At 40.1% G+C, this 12,262-nt stretch overlaps 1 protein-coding gene across 3 annotated transcripts in view; it reads right to left on the bottom strand.

The window, feature by feature from the left end:
* Positions 1-1,982: 1,982 nt before the first annotated feature.
* Positions 1,983-12,262, bottom strand: part of pip4k2aa (phosphatidylinositol-5-phosphate 4-kinase, type II, alpha a) — a 37,469-nt gene continuing 27,189 nt past the window's right edge. Inside the window, exons 7-11 of one of the 3 annotated variants that reach the window (XM_031281979.2) lie at positions 10,987-11,103; positions 7,238-7,351; positions 6,843-7,083; positions 6,467-6,570; positions 1,983-6,334 (exon numbers count right to left, since the gene is read on the bottom strand). In XM_031281979.2, coding sequence (XP_031137839.1) covers positions 6,254-6,334; positions 6,467-6,570; positions 6,843-7,083; positions 7,238-7,351; positions 10,987-11,103 — 657 coding nt within the window. In that variant the 3' untranslated portion in view covers positions 1,983-6,253. The remainder of the gene's footprint in view (positions 6,335-6,466; positions 6,571-6,842; positions 7,084-7,237; positions 7,352-10,986; positions 11,104-12,262) is intronic. The other 2 variants (XM_031281980.2, XM_031281981.2) reach the window with 2 other exon arrangements.

Here is a 12,262-nt window from a genome sequence, read left to right as displayed (position 1 = left end):
GCAGCTCAGGTGCGTGTGTGTGTGTGTGTGTGTGTGTGTGTGTGTGTGTGTGTGTGTGTGTGTGTGTGTGTGTGTGTGTGTGTGTGTGTGTGTGTGTGTGTGCGGGCGTGCGTGCGTGTGTGCAGCAGCTGCAGCGCACATGGCGAGCCGCTCTTTGTTTATTGTCTGCTTGGTTGTCTCAGCTTGTTCTCCACATTGTACTGACGAAGAGACGGTGCAAATGAGCCTCCGCTTTTCATCGCAGCGGAGATCTGAACATGTTCCGGCTACAGCTGTCAACCCCCCCCCCCCCCCCCTTCAAAAATCTGATTTAAATATATCGCCGGTTGTAGCCTATTGTTCAAGTCTTGCGATGTAGGCCTATATGTTTTCCTCCTACTGAATAGTTTTAGAAAATCAGGGCGGCTTTGATTTCCCTTAGAATATTAATTAATAAATACAGACTATATGGTATATAGGCTAGCCTAAAAAAAATAAACCTATAACCCGTAGTTGCCGCGTTATTCAGGCATATAGGGAACTAAAAAAAATTAAATATTTCATATTTAAGGTAAACAAACCCAGGCAGCATCAAACGCACGACATCCGCATTTTTCCTTAGTATATTATAGGCCTACCCTGTAGGATAGTCCAGCCTTGGCAACCAATTGTGCAACATAGCCGGTTGCAAAACAATAGGCCTACACTGCCTTTTGCTCCTATTAGAGTAAGAACTTACTCTTTGTTCTAATGTATTGATGCTGAATGAAAACGTATAAACCTGTCTTCGAAATCTAAATATTAAGCAATGATAGCAATCATTACATAGGCCTACAGTTATGGCTACACAAATCATATAATGAAAATATAACTTTGGAGTGTGATGGTGCGTTGCTAACATGGCGACAAGAAGGGAAAGTTGGCTTACTAATAAACAAATAAACTTACAAGCGAGGGTGTTTTTGAAAAGAAAAGAAAAAACTTCAAAAGTTGGTCGTCATGTAGTTTAACTAAATTTGGATTTAAATAATAAAAAACTAAAAAAGCATTAAGGCACGTCTTCTGCTCAGTTTTTGCAATACCTTTTGTAAAAAAGAAAAGCAAATACAACGCTCTAAATAAATATTTCTAGGGACAAATGCTGTGCGTATTATGTCAAAATGTAATATTTGTTCGTGCTTTCATCTGGTATCATAGCCATTTATTATTTGTGACATTTGATATTTTGCGTGCAGAAGGTACATTTTAACCATACTATTTGGTATTCAGACAAAATAAAATTAAAAAACAGAGACAATATTTTGACGTTGAACGTTTTTCCATAAACATATTGTCCCTAATATTTGAGCCTGTATCAGATTTGTGTTCAGGTAATCCTCGCACTGCTCCCATTATGTTAACTTCTGAAAGACTACACTCAATTATGCATGAGACGATTTAAATCGTGTCGCAACAGTCTAGTTTTTTTTTTTTTTCTAAATTCAAGTCTTTGCGTTTTTGGTTTATCATTATGATGATCCAAAATAACAAACAAAAACATAAAAAAAAAAAAAATGAATAAAGAAGCGGTTCCTCAATACCTTTACGTTTTTCGTTATCGTTTATCTTTCAGCTTTTTTGTGCATCCATTGTTCTCTAAATTTAATTTAATTGTTACTTAAAATGTTGGTTTAAATGTATTGGATTATATCCGAGGAAAGGGCAGGCTATTGAACTAGAGATGAGACTGAAGCATGAGGTTAACAATCCCAAAAAATAATGCCTCTAGTTTTCTTTGCAAACATGACAACAAAATCAAACTGGAACGATTAAACCCTGCAAAACTATTGATTTAAGAGTCATGGGGATGCCATTCACTTCTCCCGCTCCTCCTCAGCAGTATTAACAGTGTGCAATATGTCACTTCAAATACAGAGCATCAGTGTAAAACTTTTAAACATGAAGGAATATATATTGGACATGGAATAGTGGACAACAAATAATAAACATCAAAGACAGACTTGGAGTTAAGCAGAACGAGTGCTTTAATTGGTTTGAGTGAACACTTATGGAATGGAGTGTATTATTATTATTATCATCATCATCATCATCATCATCATCATCATCAAATGTGAAGAACAATAAACATACATCATCATTTTGGCCTCTCTGCCACGGAAAGGGAACTCTCACCAACCATTGCTACACACACACACACACACACACACACACACACACACTCACACACTCTGTCTTTTAGGTGTAGTCTAAAAGTACTCAGGACTTTTGTGAGACCAAAGCTCAACTGCAAGAGGGCATGTTTCGTGGCCTGATGTGTGCATTCAAATTCAAAGGATTCAATAACTTTCAAAATTAGTTATTTTTCGACAAAGATTCTTGATTTTAAATCTTAAGGCCAAAGGAAATGTTTTCCATCTCTGCAGTTCTTGCCTGGCCTCTGGTTGTTTGCATTTGTAATCAAATTTTCCCTTAACACTTGATAAACCACATGAACACAGGGTTGTTTCTCATAACTTTGGACATATTCACATATCAGCGATGCACACCTTGCTCCATCTCCCAGTGCATGTAAAAAAAACAAATTCAGTTCAAACAAACAGATACATTACACTATTACACAATGTTCTTCAAGCTCATGTAGGGTAGTTCTGACTGCTGAAAGATGCTTTTGGCAAGTTAACGTGGCAGCAGGTTGACTGTTGGGTGGGCCTAATGGCTGAAGGAGCTCATTCATGAGAGAAGTCACAAAAGCAAGGACTTATTCATTTCAAAAAACAGCAGCAGAGCGTGTGTTATCGTCTTTAATTTGCATCTGTGAAAGTCTGGCATCATCATCGTCTATTTTACATGAGATCCATAGTTATTCCCAAAACAAAACAGAAAAAAAACTCACTCTCCCAGCATGCACTGCTCGGTTTTCTACTTGCTTATGTCTGACTACAGGGAAGCCTCCAGGGCCAAACAGAGCAAAGCAGACTAGAAGATGATTGTGTTGCCTCATTCCCTGTTTTCTTAATAACACAACCTATGTACAGTATGAGCTACGTGACAATAGAAACAAAACAGCCCAATAATAGTGAAAGAACACTGAAATATCAATTAACCACTGACTCAGGATGAACTATCAGCTGATGAACCTCCCTGATAACAAGCGGCTTACACAAAACGCCAAGAGAACATAAACCTGGTTCAGAAATGAGTAGGGGGTCGTACATCGACGGCGAGTGATATTTCGGACAAACACTTAAAAAAAAAAACACATTTCTGAAATCTGTGGTTCGAAGGTAAACGTGATGAAGATGCTGACAGTCTCCTGATGTGTGTGTATGGGGGGCAGTTAGCGAGGACGAGCACGACGAAACACAATCACATTACACAATGCACTTGCACACACGCACGCACGTTCTTTATAAAGGCAGGACCAGCGTGAACGAACAAGGGATTAATATCAGCAGACACCACCTCACTCTGAGGAGGAGGAAAGGGGACGCCTGTACACACGGAATAATCACAACGATAGATTTGAATTTACAGAATCCAAACCGATCCACCATATTCAAATTTAAGACAGCTAACATTTTAGGTTGGTTAAAACACAATCATTAGAATGGTTTTGTTTAACTGACTGAATAATATGAACAAATCTGAATACAGAGGTGTTAAAGCAGAAGAAGGTTGAGCAGGTGGGGGGGGGGTTGAAAACAAAATTGGGAATAATGCATGTCAAAGTAAACACCCTATTATTAAAATAACCTTTTACCTTTGTTTTAAAAAAAGATTACAAAATATAAAATTAAATAACTTTGGAGTATAAAGGCACACATCTTGCACAGTGTATACAATGAAAAACAGTTATTTAAAGCATGGTAGGGACTATTTAACGCTGAACAGCTCACAAATCTTGTTAAAGTGTAGGGACACAAAGAGAACCTGAACAGCCAACAACACAGACTAGAGAGGGAAAAGGAAACTTAGTCCTGTGACATGCAATTTTTTTATGACTTTTTCTTTAAGTACATCTAGAGTAAGTATTGTATAAATTCAAGCAGTATTATTCTTCATTTACCACAGCACCATCATTCATACCCAAGGGTGGCTCCTTTTTTTTTTTTTTTTTTTTTTTTTTTTTAAATACAACTATATTTCGTGACTAAAATCCAATGTAAAAATATAAATGTGAATATATTCTATGATATCTAAACAAACATATTGTGATGGAAGCCTTTTGCCTGGGTTACAATAGTCAAGGAGGACGACTTTACTTGTTTTAGTTGGTTATCCAGAAGTGATACACAACGTCACACGCACAACAGCTTTTCTCACTTACACACAAGTATATTGCATTTCCCTTGTTAAGACCATATCAGCTAATTGGGATCGTATTTGTAACATTTGGTTCCTTTCCTCTTGTGCAAAATATACAAAAAAAAAAAAACTCAAACAGGAACAAAAGAATTATTACCACATCAATTCATAAAACCGCCAAATTCAAACACAGATAAACCACCTTTAAAAATGTCAACAATAACAACACAAACAACGATGAATAACAGACTCACAGCCGAGGTTAGAGAAGAGGCCGTTGCTGTTGGTGTTAATGTCTTAACAACACGTGTCTTTACATCTGCAGCTACTCTTCCCAACCTCCCCCCTCCCCTTACTTTTGTCCCCCCCCCCCTTTATAACTTTTGAACACTGACACACACATCATTTCGCCATCATTGAGTGTGTGCTGGTACGATGCTGGAGGTAAACAGACTTCTGTCTGCCCTGAACGCACAAGCACAGTCACACTGTTGCCTGGTCTCAAAACCCACCACCACAACACCACAGACCACTTCTAAAAAAGATTGGAAAGGTTAGTTTACAAAAGTCCTGGAAACAGAACTCGTCCACTTTCTCGTCTAATATTGCAATAAAGTCTTCCCAACCAATCCCTACGGTAAGAAGTCGACGGGTGAGAACATTGTGGAGGAGACGGGATTTGAGATCAGGCCCCTAAAGATTTAATTCTAAGAGAGCAGAGTTCCTTTTCCTCTTTGTTGCAGCGCATGTAACAGAACAAGAGCTCCTAACCTCTAATAACAAATAAAAGTGCAACATTTTTGATTTACTCATAAGGTGCTGATGGCAACAGAAAGTTAAGGGCAGTTGATGTTTCAATCTGACACCCTATATGAAGATATAACTCTTAATCACTACAGCCACACAAGACTTCTGGGTCATTCCCTGCCACACGAACAGAAACCAGGCCTACATAACAATGCCCAAACGTATTCAGAGGGAATGCAAGTAAACGACACTTACTGTGTGCTCAAATCCCTCTTCTTCTCATTTAAAGGTACGCATCCTTCCCTTAATCATTCTTAAATCACTGTGCATCACAACAAAGCGAAAGGGATAAAGCACTGACAACCACTGAGGTGCAACTAGGCTGGAAACAAGCATCATAACTTTCTGCAACAAGTGAACTCATCTCAGCTAATGAGACGTGTTTGTTGTGAGTGCGTGGCAAGAGGATAACCCAGAAGCTCAATTCATTAATTGTACACAAAGGAACGGGTGGGGTTGGGGTGGCGTCTGAAGGGTGAGTGTTGCAGGAGGAACCCAAATGGGAAGATTTGTTTGGCTGAAGGGGGGGTCTGGCAGTGGGCCTATTGGAAGACTGCTTCCCACTTCCTGAAATAAAGCAATTGCATTAGGCGAGGCTCCACGTGAACTTCCTCGTTATATCCCGCTTAAGCCTTCTCTTTGCAAGAGGGACCTCACCTTGTGCCGTAATCTGACCTGTGCACTCCCCTTGACCTCACACTATACACATCATACCCTCGCGCTTACCTCCCCCTAAACATCATAAGGGGAAGACAAATACAAACATCAAAATTAAAAAAAATGCAGGGTGCTGGATGTTCCCATATAAACGATACAGACAAAAACAAATTATATAAAAAAAATGACTTGGACGCTTGCTTTCAACACCCTTATCACCCAAAGTAACACATGAACAAAAGTCAACAGAGGAGAGGTTAAATGTAAACGAATGATGTTTTTTTTTTTTTTATAGCTGCAGAGCGTGGCACTCCACTGAAAGAGAAAAGAAACAAGCAGGCAGGGATGAGGAGAAAGCATGAAGGAGAGTGATACAAAGCCATCTGAGCACCTTATTAATTCAGCCTCTCGATGGTTTTTCTCTCCATCACTTCTCTTCCCCGCACTACTCCCCACTTGCCCTCCCTTTCCCATGTGCCTCTGTGCCCCCTGTCGCTCCTGGAGGCTATGACAGAATAGTGGTGATGAAATCGTGAAACCTCTTCGAGTACTGCTCTGGGTTGACCGTGGAGATCTCTGCTCCGGCCTGTAGAGGGATACAGAGATGACTGTCACTCACCACATGCAGTATATTTGTCTTGTAACTCAAGTCAGTGTTATACTTATAATCAGTGTTTGAACAGAACCATTCAAATTGCTCTTTTACACAGCTACATACCCCATGCTTGACAGTCTTGGCGGCGTGAGCCGCTTTCTTCTTGGCATCGTAATGCTGCAGGATGTCTATGATAGCCATGAAGTAAACTTCCTTCCTGGGAGCACCTGCAGTTTAAAATAAATGCACCCTGGATGAGAATCGACATTTGCACAGTGTCATCAGGCAAAATCAAGACAAACAAAAACCTTCTGAGAGCAGCAGGTTTGACAGCTAGAATGAGAACTAAAATAACCAGTAGGGGGAGCTCTTAGTACTGTATATATTATTTAGCTGTTAAATACAACCCTCACACTGCAAGGGTTGTATTTAACATTGTATTCTAAGCTGTTTGTCAGGCTTAGAATACAATATTAAACACATGCATCTGGCTACTCACTATCGTTGCTTTTGATGGCGTAGACGTCAATAGCGGGATCAAACTCTCCAGGTGACAGAGGCTTAGTGCTGTCCAGGGTGTTGCTGGGGCTGTCGGGAGGCGTTCCAATGCCCCCTCCGTCACTCTCGCCCTCCTCCTCTGCCTCATTGTCCTCGCTCTCCACCTCTTCCTGCTCGGCTCGCTCCACATCGTGGATCCCCACCAGCAGACTGTAGTCCATGAGCTTCAGCTGGGCCAGGAACTGAGGACGATGGTAGACGGTGGGACAGTAGCGAAATAAAAGCAAGTGAGGAGGAAGATAGCATAGCAAAAAAGAGAAAATGTATTAATACAGACAGAAAGGGGTGGCACTGAGGGACAGGTGGGCTTTTTATGTCATTTTCATTAACACATACCTCCACATCTTTCCTAAGCTTCTCCAGGAACATTTTCTTGTTCTCCCCGTCAATGTAGATCTTCTGCCCATCATTGATGAAGTCATTGTCCTTGTAGGTTGGCAGCTCCTTGGCCTGCCCATTAGTATCGGAGATTAGCGGCCACATAAACAACAGTCAAAACCACAACACTAGACTGTCAAAACCATGAGAGGCATGGTACTGCAGGCCAGCAGACCTGGGCAAAAATGTGACGGAATTCTGGTGCTTAAATCGGTTGTTAATTTTTCTTAACAACCTTCTTTTTAGAAGAGGAGTAAGTGTCCATTAACATCAGTTCATCCAATCACACACATTTGAATCCTTAAATATATATATTTGCTCAAAAATTGACTAGAAAGGAAAGATTTACTAAAAGCAGTAACACCAGCATCAGTGTTCTTCATCCTTTTCCCCCAGAGTACTTAAAGAATATTAACAATTTAATATACTGTATACATCATTACACAAGACTAAGAAATAGCAACTATAAGAATTAAGGGGTATTTCAAAATGTGTGATGACAAAGATTAATTCTTATCTTGGATATCAGTCATGTCGACAGTGTGTTTAACTGTATCTGCCCAACAAGACAACCCTGCATGTTGAAATACCCTGTTGGCATGAATGAGACTTTGAGCCTGTGGTTTGTTCGATCCGCCTGTCTGATTCAGCCAAATACAACACATATTACTAGTCAAATGAGTTGGCTGACATAGTACAGGCAGTCCGTCCAAACCAAGGCTGACTGTGTAAAACCGTACATGCAGCATGCTCGCAGCAGGGTACAGATTCATCTGATGCACTCATTTGTTTATTTTCCATATTGTTTACAGTGAAATGTATTCACTTCTCAGTGCCATGAAACTCAGTAAGACTCAGCATTTGTGTGGCACATTGCACAGCAGTTTGGACAGCTTTTGAAATGCATCTGGTAGATCTATACACTTTGTGTCATGAAAAAAAAGGACGTCCAACTCAAAGCCATGAAACGCCCTTGTTGGCACTGGGCTGGTCTCCGAAAAAGCATCCCATTCTTATCAGTTTGATAAGTATATCCCTCCTTGAGACAATGTTCATGTAAGATGCTTCTCGGAAACCAGACTGTGGTTTGCATCTAATTTCAACTCTTTTTATAACTCTGTAAAGCCAGCGCACTGTATCTTTGGGATGGATGCCCACTATTCCGCCTATAAGCAGAATGAAGGAGATTCCTATTTAAGTGTCTATCTACTGGGATTAATTCACATTTTAACCAGGCTGTGGCACAACTGCCAGCAGCCTGAAGGGGGGAGAGGTGTTATGCGAGGAGTGACAGAGGCCTAGTTCTGAGTCACTGAGGAGAAAGAGAGCAGGACATGAGGTAACAGGGCAGCAGCAGCAGTTTAGCTACTAGAGTGTTTCTATGGCAGCAGGAGAAGAGCGGCAACACAACAGTACTAGAATGAGCTTGGACAGCACACACTGACACACATACATACACATAGATTACACCTTAACAGAGACCAAGACAGGAATACTCTCACAAGACATTTGAGCACATATATATACAGACATAGACCTCCAATTTGCAAGAAATATGGGATGTCCAACTTGCTAGACTAAATATAGATGCAACATAAAAAGTAAATGAGGACGCAACATAAGGCTGACTGCAAAGAGTGGTCATAACCTGAAAGCTTTCCGCAGGCCTGTCTCCTAAACCGACACCACAACTCTTACATTCATCCATCTTTTTTACACTGTTAACAGTCTTTTTTATTTCCATGTTGTGCATTCTCAGTCTTTCTAACTGGTTCGTTAAGTCTTATGCTTTTTCCCAGTCATGCATGCGATTCTATCAGTGGACCTGTTACTGATATTCTCTATTACAACGACTGCATTGAAATGTGTCCGACTCTTTGAGTGCTGCACTACATCGAGGAAGTAAATAGAAAAAAAACAGAAAGATATATTAGAGGCAGGAAGAAAGGGTGTGTTGCTGATGAGGCTTGTAAAGCTGTGTGAAAGGTGAATTTCTCCCAACCTTAGAAAAAGTATCTCTATTTCTTTTCCATCTCCAGTCAGCTGGTTGGAAAATGGATCTTGGCCTTTGGCAACGTTGATGTCTTGCTGTCTCAGAAGAACAATGCTATGCCTTTCTGAAGGATTTGTGGTATGCTAATACTGGAGGGTTTCTACTGTACACTTTTGTATCCAGTTTAATTCCCACTGATATGTTGTCAGGTGTAGTTTAACATCCACCAGCAGGTTACATATCAGTGATAAGCAGTTTGTAAATGATGAGCTCTGATCTAGACAGAATTTGACTGAACCGTTTATCATTAACTTTTTGTTTGTACTGTAAACTTTATTTATGTGGCAATGTCATTCAATACTTTGATCAGCTTATAGCAATTCAGCAGGTTCATATCAACCACATGCAAGGCAACACTGATCAAGCAATTTATGTGTTTATTTAGCATTGTTATTAGCAAACACAGTATAAGCTGTGTATATCATTTAGGCACAATCAACTGTTTGGGATGTGAATGAGAACAACATGCTCTTGAAAACAAAACTGTTTTGGAGTATGTAAGCTGGGCATAAACAATATAAAAAAACATCCTACAAACAGTTTGCACCTAAATAGTTTCGTGAAATGTTCCCTTTAATGACCAAACTATTTCTGCCTCTATACTAAAAGCAACATATCTGAAACCATTATGGCTGTCGCATGCTGGACTGTTTTTTTTGTGGGGAAATAACAAACTAGAAATAAATTTGGGAAATGAGACACAGGTAACTGCCATTCTCACTCAAGGATACCAACAATGCTGACTTATAAAACGCTTATCATCTCAGGGGGCTGTAAAAAAAAAAAAAAAAAAAAAAGAAGAAAAAAAGACGAGTCACACTGCTTTTGGTCCGATGACCAGCACATACTATACAGCCTTTTAAAAAATAAAATAAAACAACACAACAAACCTGACTCATCTTTTAGACTAGCTTTAAACTAATGTCCCAATGCACCAGCTAATCTACTGCTTAACACAGTTTATTCAACAAAACAAACAGTTTTGGCTGCAGTGGGGTGCAAGATTAGGTGCAGGGTGCAGATTAGGTGCCCTGGCTCCGGACACCTAATCTGCACACTATTGTCTTGGGAAGGGTTCTCTCCATTACAGGCTAAATTACAGCTTGCTTTTAACTTAACTTGCTTTGAAATCTTCCAAAACTATTCCTCACCGATTTAGAAGACAAATCGAAATGTGCACTCTGTTTTATACACTGCTGTGGTTAGGGTACACAGGTCGGTTAATGCGGTCTGCTTATCAAGCTTAGGAAGTTCTCTTTCTGAAATATATCAACTGTCCAGGAATTAAACAAGTATGTTCTTTCTCTTTCCATCTCCGGTTCCTGAATTTTTTTTTGACCACACAGCATGTCCTTCCCATTCATGCCACCTTTTATTCCTCCACTTTTTGCTCTACAGTGTTTCCGATATATGTTGGTGCTGTTGAGTGAATGGTGGGAACAAAAACAAACTGTCCGGCAAAACTAAAACTGAACTTGCTGACAAGTTACGCAAAAGGTGACTGTAAATGGATGAGTGTGCAAAATATGGCTTTGAAATAACAGTGTATCAGCTTGGACAAGACGAGGAAACGAAAATGCCCGGTCGTACAAAAAAATAACAATAAGATTGGTTTAATAGATCATGCCTGGTATATGAGCCCTGGTTCTCTTACATCTCTTACGTGTTTCATGGCGCAGTAAAAGCGCGTGGCAATCCGCAGTGTTTGCAGCCTTTGCTGAACGTTACCAGATTTGGGCCGCGGGGGCACATCCTCTGGTTGGGGCGGCTGCTAGAAAAGGGGGAGCGAGGGAGGGACGGTAGGGGTGGAGGAGAGGAGAGAAGAAAGGAGAGAGGAAGGAAGTTGGAAGTAAAGGCAAAGTGTTTAAAATGTAACAGAACACAATTGTTTTTCAAATTGGTAGAGGGTTGGGAAGGGCATAAACGCGGAAGATCCGTATAAAATTAATTATAATTCTTAGTTGTCTTTACAATGTATCAACTGTGTCCAACAGGTTCAGCCAATGACGATGTAAATAAGTGTAATCATTTTTGCAGTTATACTATTTCCATGCTCTTAGTGTCATTAATCAATAGGATTTATATGTATATGTATATGTATGCATGACTCTGGTCTGCCTACACTGGTATTATGACTGTTTCCTGGCATAAATGCCTGGTAGAAAAAGGAAGCAGCCTACAGCGCTACTATAAGGAGGCTAGGAGCTGAAATTACGAAGAGCAAGGAAACAACCGTAAACTAATTTGCATTCTATAAACCTATATTCTGCCAAACATCTATTCAGGTGTGGCACTATTTCTAAGGGATTACAATTACTGGATAAGGGTCTACTAATTAAATTTCAAGGCAGTTCACACTCAGTCATACAATGGAGATACCAGCAGGTGCATGGCGTGAGGAGAGAGTAAACAAAAACAACTGTAGCAGAAAGCTACTGAGCAGAGACCGAGTGGAGACAGGTGGAATTCCACAAACCAAGGACCATCACATACAAACAAAACCTCTATATTTTCCAGGTCACATAACAAATACTGCGATCGCACGAATGACCTACACCAGTGATAAATTGTGGGTCAGTCTCCAAAATGGGTCTTGGACAGGTTTTTTGTGGTTAACCACAAAGAAAGTAAAGTAAAAGAAAGTAACTGGTATGATTTGATGGGCTTAAGGGAGACCAAATCCACCTAGTTCGGGCTCTAATTATCAATATTTGAGAGTAAAACAAATTAAACCCACTGATCATCTGCTTGGTGAAATGCTGTACATAAAATGTGTCAGAAAGCCAACTGCTGCTGTTTGATAGCCAAACCCTGAGACAACAGCTACTAAGAACCGCAAAATGTATTTTATGAAAATAAAAACACGTCATATATGGGTAGAACAGAACATGTCCACAATGTGCAAAACAATGAAGCTGGTGTTCATACAC

The sequence above is a fragment of the Sander lucioperca genome, chromosome 1, assembly GCF_008315115.2.
Source record: "Sander lucioperca isolate FBNREF2018 chromosome 1, SLUC_FBN_1.2, whole genome shotgun sequence".
Taxonomy (NCBI): Eukaryota; Metazoa; Chordata; class Actinopteri; order Perciformes; family Percidae; genus Sander; species Sander lucioperca.
The sequence above is the reverse complement of the archived record's forward strand: the minus strand, read 5'-3'. Positions and strand labels throughout refer to the sequence as shown.